The following is a 17,752-nucleotide window of genomic DNA, read 5'->3' on the forward strand; positions in this document are numbered from 1 at the left end:
AATCAATCTATTTATATAATCAGATATTTTTATATATATCAAGTATTTTTTGTGTGCCTATACAATGTAATTTTGAATATAATATAAAGGCTGGTTTATAAAAAATAAATATTGAATGGAAGCAAAAAAAAAATAGCTACATATGAGAACATATAGGAATGGCACCTAATCTGACTTTGAATATTTATAGGTTAATATCTGATGCATAAACAGAAACTAGTCATTTATTACTGATATCTTTTGTTTGAAAATAATAAATATTTTCTTATTTTAATACCTGTCTAACATTGATTCTTGCCCATTTCATGAAAGAAACAATGCAAAATCAAAGCAATGACACTTAGTATACATTTGGTAGTACATAATTTATTGCAACCATATTTTACAATGAATTTTCAACAGAATATTTGCACAAGTGCTCCAGGTTCTACTTAGGGCTTTTTTCACCTCCTTGTTCCTTAAACTGTAAATCAAGGGATTCAGCATGGGTATGACCAAAGTGTAAAATAAAGAGGCCATTTTATCAGTATCCAAGGAATGACTGGACTTGGGCTGCACATACATAAAGAATAGGGTGCCATAAAATATGACTATGACCGTCAGGTGAGATCCACAGGTAGAGAAAGCCTTGTGCCTGCCCTCTGTAGAATGCATCCTGAGGATGGCAACCAGGATCAGAATGTAGGACACAAGGACTATCAGAAGAGATGAAATTAGATTAAAAGCTGCAAAACTCAGAATGATCAATTTGATTTCATGTGTGTCTGAGCAGAGCAATGATATCAATGGCAGAGAATCACAGTAGAAATGTCTGATGACATTACAGCCACAAAATGATGAAATGAAAATTTTTGTGGTGATCATTAAAGACAAAAAGACACTGTATAGATAGGGCATTGCGACCAGCAAGTGACATAACCTTTGTGACATGATGACTGTGTAGAGCAGAGGGTTACAGATGGCCACATAACGGTCATAGGCCATTGCTGATAGAATACAAATTTCGCTGGTGATAAACATATTGAAGATAGTGAGTTGGGTAGCACACCAATTATAGGAGATTGCATGTTGATTGACAGCTAAATTTACTAGCATTTTAGGTCCTACAGTTGTTGAGTAACCAAGATCAGTGAAAGCCAAGTGTCTCAGGAAGAAGTACATGGGTGTTTGTAGCTTGGAGTCTGTTTTGGTGAGAATAATCAAGCCCAGGTTACCCACCAAGGAGACTAGGTAAACAATGAGGAAGAGCCCAAGTAATGGAGCCTGCAGATCTGGGAGGCCCATGATCCCCATTAGAATGAATTCGTTCAACATAGTTAGATTATGGTTGTCCATCACCATTCAGGAAATCTATAATGGGAATACAAACAAAGCTAATCAATAAATGTCATGAGCTATGATTAGAGATTTCCTTTGTAATAAGTGATTAAAGGTTTCAATATTTAATTTATGGCTTGTTGCTATAACTGGCTACTCTAAATCTTGACAGCTCATTTATCTCTCTCCCAGCTTAGCGAAGTTCTTGACAGATTTCTTAGATTTGACACAAAAGCACAAAGAAAAAAGTAGAAATGCAGAAATTGGTGCTTTATCAAAATGATAAACTTTTGTGCACTAAAGAACATTATCAAATAACTAAAATACGACCCACACAAAGAAAAAGAAAAGGCAAGTAATATATCTGTGAAAGTTCCAGTATATACAATATACAAATAATTTGTACAACTCATCAACAAATGTAAACAACCCACATACTTTAAAAAAAGGTAAAAGACCTGAACAGGCATTTATTATGGAAAATATACAACTGACCAATAAGTACATGAAAAGTGGCTTAATAGCATTAGTGAGTAGAAAAATGCAAGTTAAAATTACATTCAAGTACCGTTTTACACCCTCTAGGATGGTTATTTTAAAAACACATACACAGAAAATTATAAATGCTGGAAACAGTGTGGAGATATTAGAATTTTTGAATACCTTTTAGGTCATTTAAACTGGAAAAAGCCTCTATAAAAACATTTTGATAGCTAATAAGCTAATCATAGAATTATCTTTATGGTCTAACAATTTCACTCTTAGATATATACCCTGAATGTTAAGTTTACACAAAAGCTTACAGGTAAATCTTCATAGCACTATTCATAATAGTTAAAAATACGTATAATCCAATAGTATATGCACTTAGAAATATAGCCAGTATGGTATATCCATACAATGAAATCTTAAGAATTCATAAAAGAAAAAATATTGATACATGCTACTACATGAATGAGCCTTTAAGACATTATGCAAAGTGAAAGAATCTAACTATACAAGTATACAAGGTCGCTTTCTGTACAATTGCATTATATGAAATATCCAGTATAAGGAGATTGATAGAGGCAGAAACAAGGATTTTGTGACTTGTTCAGGAACACCAAATCAATTCTCAAGAGGTAATAATACACTTAGTGTATTTAGTGGATATGAATAACATTGTAAATCTCATGGAATAAATGACAGTTTAAAACCTGGACACTATTCTATATCTATGCTAGTAAATAGCAGTTCCCCTATATGTGAGAAACTATTTGAGATAATGAAACACAAACCTTTTTTTTTTTTTTTTTTTTAACATGGATCTCTGTTTACATTTAGATTAATTTATATGATAATTGAAGATGACCTGGTTCTGACCTCTTAAATTTGTTTTTACTTAATACTCTCAAAACATGTAACAAATGCAAGGGGAAGAGCTAAACATTGGACATTCACTATAAAATTGCACTAAGAGTTCAGATCAATTAAACTGCTTCCCTGCTCTGACTCCCTTCCTCTGCCAGACTCTGCTTTCAGCTCTAACATCAGTGACAATAAATAAATTCTACACTGAGAGATCAATAAAATATTCATAATGTACATATTTTAACACCCAAGTTATTTTTGAGTGAAAATATAGAGAATTTCAGAGAGAGCTACTAAATAAATAGAGTGGAGCCTGGCTGGCATGGCTCAGTGGTTGAACATCTACTTATGAACCAGGAGACCACAGTTTGATTCTAGGTCAGGGCACATGCCCAGGTTTCTGGCTCAATCACCAGTGAGGGGCAAGCAGGAAGCAGTTGATCAATGATTCTTTCCCATCATTGATGTTTCTCTCTCTCTCTCTCTCTCTCTCTCTCTCTCTCTCTCTCTCTCTCTCTCTCTCTCCCCCTTCCTCTCTGAAATCAATAAAATACATTTAAATAAATAAATACTAATAACTAGTGTGGAAAAGAAATCTTAATTTTAGTCATACTGCATATTCCTGCTTTATAATTTTGCAAAGACTGTTCTTTACTTAAGTCTGCATTTGTGTATGTTTTAATTTTTCCCCAATTTCTGTTAGGTGTGCATTTAGTTATTCAAGATACAATTTGATGGCATTTCAAAGAGCCTTCCCAGGCTTGCATTGAGAGGGAGGGGGTGTCCTCTTACCAGACATGGGGGGATAGAGGTGCAATGTAGTGCAATTTATGCTTTAATAATTTGCTTTGGCCTCACCTCTCACTAAAAGTGGTGACTTTCAAATAACATTGATCCTTTCAATGATATTTGTAAACTTTAGATACATGTGGGAAACTTTAAACAGAGAAATGACATGGTTTATAAAAATATTGATAAAATCCTTTTAATTCAGAGGTAACTGAAAAACATTATGAATATACCTTACTACTTGAGGTTATTCTGAAACACATCCAATTAACTACAAATAACAATATCATATTTGACATCTTGATTAAGGGTTCAAGTTAAAACAAATCTATTGATCTTGAGGATGGAGATTATTAATGCTTCCTCGCCCCTCAGAGGTGTCGTATTTACTACATCAACATAAATGTCTAGTTTTCATCAAAAATCATATAAAGTAGTTGTTGAAACTTCAATTTTTAAAGCAGGTTGTTAAAGCTAAGGATAAGTCACTGAGTTGGAGTATTAGAGACTCACAGTTAAATGGGAGATGGGCCATGAAGGGGTCCCTGGACCTCAGAACAGGTCACAGAAGCAGGTGCAGTCTGCTCACCTCCAAGAAAGAATCTCACTTTCTGCCCCATGATGTGTTCCTAAGATAACCAATAAGAGAATTTATGGGTTTCCTTGGTCCTTTGAGATTGTCCCTGAGGGGAAAGGATTCAATTTGTTAATTATGCTTAAAGTACTTGAAAACTTCAAAGCCGACGGGATATCTGCTAATTGTATAGACATCTTTTTAGTGCCACACAAATAAAGTTATATTAGGTACCTGTCCTTGTGTTCTCTTGGTTATTATTTCTTTAGGAGAGCATTTTAGTTTTTTGTAAGCCTTAATTGTCTCCTCTATAAGGAGTGTCTGCTATAGATGGATGGATAAAAAAAGCTGTCATGTATTTACACCATGTAGTATTTCTTGGCCATAAGAAAGATGGAAATCTTACCTTTGGCACCAGCATGGAGGGACCTGGAGATTATATTGCTAAGTGAAGCCAGTCAGAGAAAGTCAAGTACCATATGATCTCACTTTCATGTGGAATCTAATGAACAAAATAAACTCATGAACAAAACAGAAACAGAGGCATGGATACACTGAACAGATTGACAGTTGTCAGAGCAACGTGGGGGAGTGGGGGACTGGGTGAAAGAAGGTGAAAGAATTAGCCAAAGAACATATATGGTTAATCCATAGATACTGACAGAAGTGAGTGAAGGTGGGCAAAGTTGTGTGTGGAGGTGGGCAAAGGTATGTGTATATGGCAGGGGGAGGAGAGGGAAGGGGGACACCTGTAATAAAAATAAAGTTGAAAAAATAAATGAGTGTCTGCTTATGATTTTACTGCTGAGGACATAATGGAGAAATGTTTGCACAATGTTGTACATTGTTTTGAAATTAATAAGGGAAAATAGATAGGTGTAGCTATTTTCCCCTTATTTGTGGTGTATTTAATTTACTAAGTATAATATACATATTAACAAATGCATATATCATAAATGAATATTTATAAAATTAACACAACTATAAGGTCAGGATTCAGATTACAGCAATTATAAATACTAAAATAAATAAAATGTTATCAGGACTCCAAAATAATCCTTCATTCTCATTTCTATTATGCACTGTTGTCATACACACACACACACACACAAACACACACACACACACACACAAAGTCCTGACTTCTAATGGCATAGATTATTTTCACCTACTTTTTTACTTTATAAAATATAAAAGAAATCCTGTACATTTTTTTGTGTGTGTCTGTGCTGTTTCACTTGATGTATTGTCATAGGTTTTTCTAGAGTGCTCATCCTTATTTTTATGTATGGTACAATTTCATCACAAATTATTTATCCATTATTCTATTTTTGAATATTAAAATTGGTTCCAATTTCAAGATTTTATGATTGCTGATATTATTAACATTGTATTCCATTTTATGCTTTAAAATAAAAGGCTTTACAATTCTTTAGGTATTTATAAAATGTTAAATTTGGATATATTATAGATAATCACATCCTATCTAATAAAGAGGCAATATGCAAGCTGACCATCACTCCAACACTCAGGATGGCCACATGTGGACACAGGATGGCCGCCACAAGATGGCCAGCAGGGGAGGACAGTTGTATGTGATCAGGCCAGCAGAGGAGGGCAGTTGGGAGGGACCAGGCCTGAAAGGAAGGGCAGTTGGGTATGACCAGGCCTGTAGGAGAGGATAGTTAGGGGAGACCAGGCTGGCAGGTTAGGGCAGTTAAGGGTAACCAGGCTGGTAGGGGAGGTTAGTTAGGGATGGCTGGGCCTGCAGGGGAGGAAACCAGTCCAGCAGGGAAGGGCAGTTAGGGTCGACCAGGCTGGCAAGGGAGGGCAGTTAGGGATGACCAGGCTGGCAGGGGAGGGCAGTTAGAGGCAATTGGGCTGGCAGGGGAGCAGGTAGGAACTGATCAGGCTGGCAGGGCAGTGGTTAGGGGGTTATCAGGCTGGCAGGCAGAAGTGGTTTGGGACAGTCTGGGAGGCAGGCAGGTGAGCGGTTGGGAGCCAGCAGTCCTGGATTGTGAGAGGGATGTCCAACTGCCCTAAGCATGATGATTTTGTAGCTTCTAGTGTTACAGAGAACCAGAATAATTAAACAATGCCGGAGAGTTTGAAGTCACACTTTATTCACTGGTGGGCTTAGAGAAAATGATTTCTAATTCTAAGCAAGTCTATAAGAAGAATTTCCCTTTTTATTAAAGAGTCAGCTCTATTTGCACTTAGTGGTTATCTTGCTGCTGGCCTTGAAAACAACACAGTTCTATGCAATTAAAAAATGCACCTGGGACTCAAAAGAACTGTTGGCCCAGAAAGGAACTCACTACAGACTGATTCATCTGCCTTTCAGCATAACCATTATGGTTTGTTGCACTTTAGGTTCTTATAAGGATATTTCTTGGATCACATGATCTCACACATCTAGAGGAAATAATGAACAACATAAACAGATCCAGAGAAAGAGAACCAGCAACCAGACTCTCAAACCTCAGAGGGAAAGTAAGGGTGGATGGGGGTAAGGGGAAGAGATCAACCAAATGACTTGTGTGCATAAAGATGGTCCTAGCCAGTGGCCATGGACAACGGGGGTTTCGGGGGGGGGGCATATCTAGGGAGGGGTTTGGGATGGGAATGGGGGAATAAGGACAATTATGTGAGAACATAATCAATAATAATAATAATAAAATGAAAAAAAAATGCACCTGGCATGGCAGTGAAATTATGGGCATATCTAGTCTCTGCTCTACAAGGTGAGACAGCTAAGTTTATCTTATTCATTATTCAAGTAGGCTAAAGCAGGGTAGAAAGCAAAGTTATTATTATTATTATTATTATTATTATTATTTTAGGATAAGAGGCCATCTGGAGAAAAAAAAGCAGAGAATTTCAAACAGTAGTTTTACAAAATAGTGGTTAGCCTTCTCACTAGCAGTAAAGTAATGCAAAGAATTCATTAGGATGTTCTTTAAAAACGTTACAAAATTTTTCATTGTGTAATCAATAGTTTAAACTTTATTTTCATCTAATTTTTACTAGTATATAGAAAATTTATCTTTTATATGCTTGCTTACCCACCGATTTTGCAATATTTATTTAATTTTCTCTCATGTTCAGGTTGATAATTCTTTTGGATTTTTAATGTACACAATAATGTAACTTGAAAATAATTACACTATTATTTCTGCTTCCCCAAGCATATACATGTTCATGTATTGTTTAAAAGAAATCTGAGTTGGCACCGAGCAAAAAGAACATATAATTAAAGTATCATTAAGGCAAACTGTTTATGTATTATTCATTGCTGTATATGTGTTCACCACAGATAACAGTAACTGCCATCATCTGGATGTCACTATTCCAGTATGATGGGCACCTGTCTTTAAATGTTGTGTAAGATACAAGTAAAGTAAGTATGTGACAATGTGAAAACAGTTATTGGGGCTTTGATCTCACAGTAAAACCTGAGTACAAATCAGAGTGGAAACTAGAGGATAATCACTATTTCAACATCTGTAAGGTGAAAACATCAAAATTATATCTCTACTCTCTCATGCCTCTTGCAGATCACTGCTTTCTAAGTCCTATCATATATCACAAACAGGTTCTACACTTAATTTATTGCTTACAAATTCTATATTTCACTTCACTTGAGGCATTTGATCAGGTTTTTCCATATCCTATGCAGGGCACCTTTCACTTCTTTGTTTCTCAAGCTGTAGATCAAGGGGTTCAGCATGGGTATGATCAAAGTGTAAAACACAGAGGCCATTTTATCACTATCAAAGGAATGACTGGAATTGGGCTGCATATACATGTAGAATAGAGTCGCATACAATATAACCACTACTGTCAGGTGAGATCCACAGGTGGAGAAGGCCTTGTGCCTGCCCTCTGCAGAGTGCATCTTGAGAATGGCCAGGAGGATTAGCATGTAGGACACAAGGACTACCAGAAGAGATGAAACCAAATTAAACACGGAAAAGATCAGTATTATCAACTCAATTTCACGTGTGCTTGAGCATGGCAGTGTCAACAAGGGAAGACTCTCACAGTAGAAATGATTAATGACATTATGGCCACAGAAAGATGAAATGAAAATCTTTATGGTGATTATCACCGAGAGAAAAGCACTGTAGAGATAGGGGACTGATACCAGTGCCCAGCATACCCTTGGTGACATGATGACTGTGTAGAGCAGAGGGTTACAGATGGCCACATAGCGGTCATAGGCCATGGCTGACAGAATGAAAAGTTCACTAATGATGAACAAGATGAAAAACGCTAGCTGGGTTGCACACCAATTGTAGGGAATAGTCTTTTGTTTAGTTACAATGTTTGCCAACATTTTTGGTCCCACAGCTGTTGAATAACCAAGATCAGTGAAAGCCAGGTGTCTGAGAAAGAAGTACATGGGTGTCTGAAGCCTGGAGTCCATCTTGGTGAGGATGATCATGCCCATGTTGCCCACCACGGAGACTGCATAGATGATGAGGAACACCCCAAAGAAGGTGGCCTGCAGCTCAGGGTGGTCCGTGATTCCCATTAGAATGAATTCTTTTAGCACTGTTAGGTTTTGTTGGTCCATCCAGGTTTATCAGAAAACCTATTCTGGATAAAGACATTCACATATTCAATGGCTTTTATGTAGTATCATCTAGCAATTTTTTTTAATACAAAGTTGGTATAAATAAAATAAATCCTAATATACCAGTTAGGCAATATTAAAATAATCCACTTTCCACAAATAAACACAGAGACAAGAATAATGTTGGGGATAGAGTTTTGTGTTTTCCATGGGCGAAATTTGTCTTTCTTTAAATTTGATAATATTAGAAGCATTTCAGTTGTCATAACTGAAGGAGCTGTGCTGCTGGAACACATGTTTGGCATCTAGTGAGGCTGCTAATTATCCTACTGTGTAAGTGTATATCCCCAACAAAGAATTTTACAGCCCAAATCCGGTAAGTCCAATGGTGGCACACCCTGTTATAGGTAATGATAGAAATATAAACACAGAAAAAGGCAGTAAATATAAAAAACATTGAAAACTGTAGGCATTAGGTTTGTAGTTCATTGTTAAGCTTTTCTGTTGTCTTTTAGGCAATGATAATTATATAATTGGACTTATTAAATTATAATCACACAATGTGACATGAACCTATGCTAACTATGTAATTCAATTTTATAAATCCAAATTCCAATTATTTGTAGAAACATTTAGAATGCCCTCATTTTATACATATTCCTTTCATTTAATTTACTAAAAGTCATGTTGATTTGTCATGCTAATGTATCATCTACAACAATTTCAGACACAATTTTTAATGTTTGTTTCATAATCATATATTCAAATTCTTGTAAGTATTCAATAATATAAACATTGCAATTTTTGTTTATAATACACAAATATTAATTTTAAAATGTTCAAGATAAATATTATTATGTTTTGTGGTAGAAGTAAAAAGAAACATTCTTTTTAAGCCATTATGTCTATAGTTGATACAGGATGACAAATTTAGCACATGACCAATATTGGACAAATGTGTGTCTTATGGAAACTCTTAAATATCATAGTAGATATTATGTGTATAGGAAAATATACACAGGTAGTTAAAGTCTCTGTTATACTTATATTTGTTGGATACACTAAGGAGTGCTTAAGGCTAATGATATAAGTTTTCTTAATTTCTATACGCATCAACAAAATCAATTATTCTTCATAATAAGGTTGAGAAGGTAAATAGGAATTAAATGTTTCAATGTATTTATGGTACCTGGAAATATCCCTCTAAAGCGAATACATGTAATTTTTATTTTGTGTGTCTACTTTTATTTTTTAAGTATAGACAGTATGTTGCTGAAATGGATTACCTTTACATACGTCTACATACATTCTTTTTGTGTGACATAACTTCTTTGTGTGGAGTATGCTGACAAAAAGCCCAAGTAGCCCTAATTGGTTTGGCTCAGTGGATAGAGTGTTGGCATGCGGACTTAAGGGTCCTGGGTTTGATTCTGGTCAAGGGCATGTATCTTGATAGCAGGCACATACCCAGTAGGGAGTGTGTAGGAGGCAGCTGATCAATGTTTTTCTCTCACTGATGTTTCTAACTATCCCTTACCCTCCCTCTCAGCAAAAAAATCAATAAAATATATTAAAAAATAAAAAAGAGCCTGGGTAGTCTATTATGAAAGTATCCATTCCTAGTGCACTCCTGCCTCTTTCCACCAGGACCCAACTCCATGACTCCAAGTGGAACATAAATGTGTTGTTATTGTGAATAATTGATCTTCTTCCTTCCTTCTAATATTTAATAAAAGTTCACATAAAACCTAACATCTTCTTTTCTCTGGGTACATTATAATTAACATACGTTATATAGTTTGTGACATAAAATATGTGTTTTGTCATAGTGGAACCTAAGCTAGCATGAGGAAACTGAGCAAATTGAGACAAAGGAAGATCAGTGGAACTGGTTTAAGTAATAAACTTTTATACACATTCCCTTTGGTTAAAGACATTCTCTACTGAAAAAAAAAAAAGGTGTAAAATTAGTATGTTACACAACAATGTATTGGCAAGATAAGGTTCAAAAATCTATATATATGGATTCCATGAAGTTAAAGTCTGGCCAGAAAGGACTCCTCCATAGTATAAAAAAGCTTTTAATGTAGACATAAATAAGTATAATTTAAAAAATGTTTAGAAATATCCATGAAATGCCACCAGTTTTTAAAAAAATACAAGAGTAATGCAAACTTAAAATGAGAATGGCTTCTAAGATCAAATAAATAATGGGTAAAACATGTTATATACATTTTCTTTAAAAAAATGAAAATAATACAATTGATTCTGGCTACAAGGCACATATAAATAGGAGGCACTGAATTAGATATGAGAAAGCATATAAAAATACAAAATTAAAACATTACATTTTAAATGTGTTTATGGGACAGCCACATTTTTTTTACATAAAACATTGCTTCTACTGGTGTGAGCTTCTGATATACTATCCCGTTCCCAAGTACCTACCATTTTAAGTCAGAAATACTGAAATACTCTTAAGAAAAATGTAAATGAATGGAATAAGAAGAAATATAATTTTTTTAAGTGCAATGAAAGGCTAAAGAAAAAATTTACATCGGTAGATGATGGTTTTCCTGTAAGATAAGGGAAGGAAGAAGGGCTTTCTCTCACCAGCTTTACGTTTCTATAGGAAGCATCAAATTCGGTTTGTATAGTTTACTACCTGTGTCAACTATCAGATTATCATTGTTAAAGATATCCTTGCTAAGAAATGATATGTGATTTGTGACAAATTTCACTGGAAATTGAACACAGTGTACCTTGTACCATCACCATAAAACTTAAAAATCTTCTACCCTCCAAAAAGTGGTTTTCACATCTCAATGTAATGTGAAAACACCCTTTTGCCCATCAAGTTTATCAGAAAAAAATTCACATTGATTTGAATATCCAATAATTATTACAATGTTTTTGAGAAGAAGAGCCTAGAGGCACTAAATGACTCAGGGTTGGGAAGGACACATCACTGGAAATTGAATATGTTCAGCTTGATAATTCTGTCAGAATTTTTAGTTTTCTATTCCTGACTCTATGTTTGACTTTGTTGTCTCTTGGTTCTGTCTTCTGTTATTCATATGATTAGATATTTATATGTTATGTTAATTTCACATGAGCAATATGACACTTCAAAGATGCTTTTTAGCATTTGTGAAAATATTTGAACAATTGATCTGAATTGAAAGGAGAGCAGTTCTATTTTTTTTTTTTTTTAGCAGTTCTATTTTTCTCATGCGTCATCAATAGCATACTATGCACTGAAGCGAATCAGAAGTCCAAATTGGTGTTCCATAGAAAAAGTTGTTATTTTGCAAATGTCAACAACAGTATCTAGATATTGGTATAATACAGCATCACATAAAATATCTATCTGCTTACCTGTGATGAAGCCTCTCTCATGCTTTCCTGGTGTGCTTCATGACATGAAATAGTGAGAACAATTTATAGATTATTCCCACGGTCTGATACACTCCCTGAAGACATGCCAAGCAATTTCTTAATTGTCCCTGAAGACTTTGAAAGTTTAACAAAGTACAAGGAGGAGAATTTATTGATTGTATTCATCAGTGAGTTAGATTTGTTTTTGCATTAAATTCTTACGTTTTACTCCAGATTAACTTTTTTTTTTTTTCTGCTTTGATGATTACTTTTTATGTCTAATGGCTAGGTTATAGTGGCTGGTTCTTTGGTCAAAAATCAGTCTAGTGTTGCAGTGAAGATTTTCTTTTGATGTGATTATCACTTAAATCAATATACTTTGAGTATAACAAATTACCCTCCAGAATGTGTGTGGGCCTCATTCAATCAGTTGAAGGTTTTTAAATAGTAAAGCCTGATGTTTATATGTTATGTATTTTTGTGTGCATATATATCTATATAAATATCTATCTATCTATCATCTATCTATCTATCTATCTACTTTCAGATATTGCTTTTACAACTTTTTTAAATGACAAAACAATGTTTAATTTGTTGTGGGGTCAAACCCTGGGTTCAAAATAAGACCACCGGAGGCTGATGATTAATTAGAAAAGGCAGGCAAGGATTTATTGAAATATCTGGCCAGGACAGCCGCGAGAGCACCACACGCAGGTGGTCTCCACACGACTGCACCATTTCAGGGGTAGGCGGTCCCTTTTAAAGGCTCAAACTACAGGAATTTGCCTTTGTTCTAAATTATAAATCCTAAAGAATATGTTCTAAAGATTGGGGTCAGCCCACAGGGTCATTGCTAGTCACATCCTGCTGGACATTGGAATGTGGCCCTAACTTGCTAAAGCCAATAACACAGAAGCAGAGCTCAGAGGTTAGTCTCTAAGGTTATCTACAGTTTCTATCCCTGAAGCTACTGGGTCAGTGGGAATCAATCTCCTGTGGTCCTGGTCCCAGGCAAGGGAAAATTGCCTTAGCCTCCAGGTCTCCACCTGGAAGCTGGGGTAAGTATTCCGTGTTTAATCAGGCAGGAGCCAGACTTAGCAGGGTTAAAATTCAAACAGCAGTTTTTACCAAAGTATGGTTGCCACTATATTTCACAATTTAGGCTAATTATTCTCCTCCACCAGAGAAAGACCTTCTTGTGTATTCTAGATAAAACCTCATGAATTATGAGTTTTTCTACTCTATGTAACAAATTGTCACAGTTCCTTCCTCTGTTTGAGTTCTGAGTACTGTTGTCTTTATTTGTTTTTCATATTGAAACAGGAATTATAGGGGGATATAGGCATGTGTAGGAAATTTTTAGAACTAGGGTTCATGGTAAAAAAAAAAAATAGGGAGAAGGTACATTTCCTTAACACAAGAATGCCAGGTGTGGTTATATATCCATAAAACAAGGGAGCAGCAACAGATACATCTCCATAACACAATGAAGCCAGGTACAGTTACATTTGCATAAGACAAGGAAGCAGCAACAGGTATATTTCCATAAGGCAGGGGAACTGGTAGTAGCCAAAAAAGGTTTATATTTACAAAATAAAGAAGGAAGAACTCCCAGAAGGAATATGAGGACAATGAGGGAGGAGGGTCTCAGGAATCTCAATAGTAACCAATTCAAAGGGAATATTGACCAATAGAGGGGATATCAAGGCACTTTAGAGAAAGGGAACTCAGTTGAACCCTTCCCCTTCCCACGTGGGAGTCCATTCTGTAAGACTCTTTCCCTCTTCCCTTGTGGGAGTCTGTACTTGTTCTTCAATAAATCTCCACCTTTGCTATACCACTTTCTATCCACGGATTCATTCTTAAACTCCAGCAAAGAATCTGGATTCTAGTCTAAAAATTCCATATCAATAGGATTCTTTCTTTAGCCTTGGATGGTTTCCACTTGCAGATGCTGATCCCTTGAATAAGTGAGAATGATTATCTGCAGATGCCTACTTTCCTTTATCTGTGAAGACCCTGGACTTTAGTACTGTCTTGCAAACTCTAGCTGCCTAGTCTCACTGGACTGTCAACTCTGCCTCATCAGCTGAAGTATTCTTCTAGGTGTTGACTTTGATAGGGTGGCCTAGAAACTCTCTTAAGAAAGGAAAGATGGGTAATAATAGTTCACCTCCCTTATTATTCCTCTCTCAGGGAAACTGTTTTGTTGTCTAATATCATTGTTTTGAAAATTATTGATTTTTTATATTTTGTGTTCCTTCTTGTTTTAATAGAAAGGCAAGTTCAGTCTTTATTATTCCCCATTAGTTGGAAACAAAAAAAGAGTATTCAGCATACTTAGGTGAGCTCAGGAACCAGTTTTTCTATTCTTTCAAAACAATTAATATTTTTTTCAAGTCTCTAACAAACCACATCAATATGTAGAAATATTATTGACCTTTTCTTTAAGAAATGTGTGAAGAATCTATTCATTTCTTATCCTCTGACTCTTTCTGCCCTGACTAAAGTTTCTGTCCTCTCTCAATTAGCACAACTAAATGAACTCCCTCAGGATTTCCCACTTCCTTTTTCAGTATCCTACAACCTATTATTTATACAGAGTCTAACACATCATTTAATATAAGATTAATTAATCAATCATTGGCTCAAAATCTTTAGAGTCCTTTTATCAATTAGAAGAAAGGGCAAGTTTCACAATGGTCTAGATAGTCCTACAAGGTCAACTTCTGTTACAAGTTTATTATCACCTATTCTATTCCTTAATCACATTTTGTTCTTCAACCACCTTTGATTCTGATGTTCCATAATACAACAACAATATTGTCATTTAAGAACTCTTGCATTTACACTTCTCTCTGTGTGATATGGTCTTTTTTTTAAGATAGCCATATAGTCCACTCACTCATATCTTCAAGTGTTTATTTAAATGTCACCCTTACGGACAACCTTAAAATTTAAACTCTATTCTGACTGCTTGTTCTATTATATTTTTATATTGTTTAATACCATTCAGCATATTATATAGTTTATTTCTCATTCTGCCTATATTCTGATTTAGTCTTAGCTCCATAAATAAATTTTGTTTATTACTCTTAACATTGTAAGTATATTTCCTTGAATTAATCTATTTATATAATCAGGTATTTTTATATATAGCAGGTATTATTTTGTGTGCCTATACCATAAAATTTTGAATATAATAGAGGCTAGTTTTATAAAAGTAAATATTTAATGTAAGCAAAAAAAAAAAAGCTACCTGTGAGAACATATAGAAATGGCATGAAATCTACTTTGAATATTTACATGATAATATCTGAAGTACTAGGAGAAAGTAGTCATTTATTAGAAATATATTTTGTTTAAAAATTATAAATACTTTTCTTATTTTTAAGCCTATCACACATTGATTCTTGCCCATTTCATGAAGGTAACAACACAAGATTAAAGCACTGACACTTAGTATACATTAGCTGATACATAATTAATTGCTACCATATCTTACAGGGAATTTTCAATAGAATGTTTGCATAAATGTTCCAGGTTCTAGTTAGGGCATTCTTCACCTCCTTGTTCCTCAAACTGTAAATCAAGGGATTCAGCATGGGTATGACCAAAGTGTAAAATAAAGAGGCCATTTTATCAGTATCCAAGGAATGACTGGACTTGGGCTGCACATACATAAAGAATAGGGTCCCATAGAATATGACTATGACTGTCAGGTGAGATCCACAGGTAGAGAAAGCCTTGTGCCTGCCCTCTGCAGAATGCATCCTGAGGATGGTAACCAGGATCAGAATGTAGGACACAAGGACTATCAGAAGAGATGAAACTAGATTAAAAGCTGCAAAACTCAGAATGATCAATTTGATTTCATGTGTGTCTGAGCAGAGCAATGATATCAATGGCAAAGAATCACAGTAGAAATGTCTGATGACATTACAGCCACAAAATGATGAAATGAAAATTTTAATAACGCCCAGCAAAGACAAAAAGATACTGTATAGATAGGGCATTGCGACCAGCAAGTGACATAACCTTTGTGACATGATGACTGTGTAGAGTAGAGGGTTACAGATGGCCACATAGCGGTCATAAGCCATTGCTGACAAAATAAAAATTTCACTGGTGATAAACATACTGAAGAAAGTGAGTTGGGTAGCACACCAATTATAGGAGATTGCATGTTGATTGACAGCTAAATTTATTAGCATTTTAGGTCCTACAGTTGTTGAGTAACCAAGATCAGTGAAAGCCAAGTGTCTCAGGAAGAAGTACATGGGTGTTTGTAGCTTGGAGTCTATCTTGGTGAGGATAATCAAGCCCAGGTTACCCACCAATGAGACTAGGTAAACAATGAGGAAGAGCCCAAGTAATGGAGCTTGCAGCTCTGGGAGGTCCGTGATCCCCATTAGAATGAATTCGTTCAACATAGTTAGATTATGGTTGTCCATCAGACCATTCAGGAAACCTATAATGGAAATACATACAAAGCTAATCAATAAATGTCATGAGCTATGACTAGAGATTTCTATTGTAATAAGTAACTAAAGGTTTCATTATTTCATTCATGGCTTGTTGCTTTAATTGGCTATTCTAACACTTGACAGCTCAGTTATCTCTCTCCCAGCTTAGTGAAGCTCTTGACAGGTTTCTAGATTTGACACAAAAGCACAAACAACAAAAGTAAATATGCAGAAATAGGTAATTTATCAAAGTTATAAAACAGCTGTGTACTGAAGGACATTACCAAATAGTTAAAATGTGAGCCTTTAAGTAAAATGAATGCAAGTAGTATATCTGTGTAGGTTCCAGTATATACAATATATAAAGGATTTGTACAACTCAATAACAAACGTAAACATCCCACATATATTTTTAAAAGGCAAAAGACCTGAACAGACATTTATTATGGAAAACATACTATTACATTATATGAAATAACCAGAATAAGGAGATTGATGGAAGCAGAAATCAGAATATTTGTGGCTTGTTCAGGAACACCAAATTAATTATCAAGAGGTAATACACTTAGTGTATTTAATGTATACAAATAACATTATAAGTATCATGGAATAAATGAGAGTTTAAAACCTGGACACTTTTCTATATCTAATGCAATAGTATATAGCATGTGACCTTGTATAGTTGAATTCTTTCACTTTGCATAAGATTTTAAAGGCTCATTCATGTAGTAACATGTATCAGTTCCAGTCTCCCTATATGTGAGACAATATATTAGATAGTGAAATACTAACCTTTTTTTTTAAACATGGATCTCTGTTTATATTTAGATTATTTTATATGATAATTGAAGATGACTTGGTTCTGACCTCTAAAGTTTGTTTTTACTCAATACTCTCAAAATATATAACAAATGCAAGGGAAAGAGCTAAGCATTGGACCTTCACTATAAAAGTACGCTAAGAGTTCAGATCAATTAAACTGCTTCCCTGCTCTGTCTCCCTTCCTCTGCCAGACTCTGCTTTCAACTCTAACATCAGTGACAATAAATGAATTCTACATTGAGAGATGAATAAAATATTCTTAATGTACATGTTTCAACACCCAAGTTATTTTTGAGTGAAAATATAGAGAATTTCAGAGAGAGCTTCTAAATAAATAGAGTGGAGCCTGGCTGGCATGGCTCAGTGGTTGAACATCTACTTATGAACCAGGAGATCACAGTTTGATTCTAGGTCAGAGCACATGCCCAGGTTTTGTGACTCAATCACCAGTGAGGGGCAAGCAGGAGGCATCTGATT

The 17,752-nt window shown here is 35.1% G+C and overlaps 2 protein-coding genes across 2 annotated transcripts; both read right to left on the reverse strand.

Moving 5' to 3' along the window:
* Positions 1–366: 366 nt before the first annotated feature.
* LOC311627574 (olfactory receptor 8K3-like) lies at positions 367–8,609 on the reverse strand (the record flags this gene model as incomplete). Its single annotated transcript, XM_084894076.1, has 2 exons — positions 367–986; positions 8,231–8,609. The coding sequence occupies 2 exons, from the start codon at positions 8,607–8,609 to the stop codon at positions 367–369; spliced, it is 999 nt and encodes a 332-aa protein (XP_084750202.1).
* A 6,879-nt stretch (positions 8,610–15,488) lies between these two features.
* On the reverse strand, positions 15,489–16,441 carry LOC311627575 (olfactory receptor 8K3-like; the record flags this gene model as incomplete). The annotated part of the gene is given in 2 exon segments (XM_084894077.1): positions 15,489–15,524; positions 15,530–16,441. Coding segments are annotated over 2 exon segments (948 nt in total).
* Between the last annotated feature and the right edge of the window lie 1,311 nt (positions 16,442–17,752).

This window comes from Pipistrellus hanaki (genome assembly GCF_964339955.1).
Source record: "Pipistrellus hanaki genome assembly, chromosome: 9".
NCBI classification, from domain to species: domain Eukaryota; kingdom Metazoa; phylum Chordata; class Mammalia; order Chiroptera; family Vespertilionidae; genus Pipistrellus; species Pipistrellus hanaki.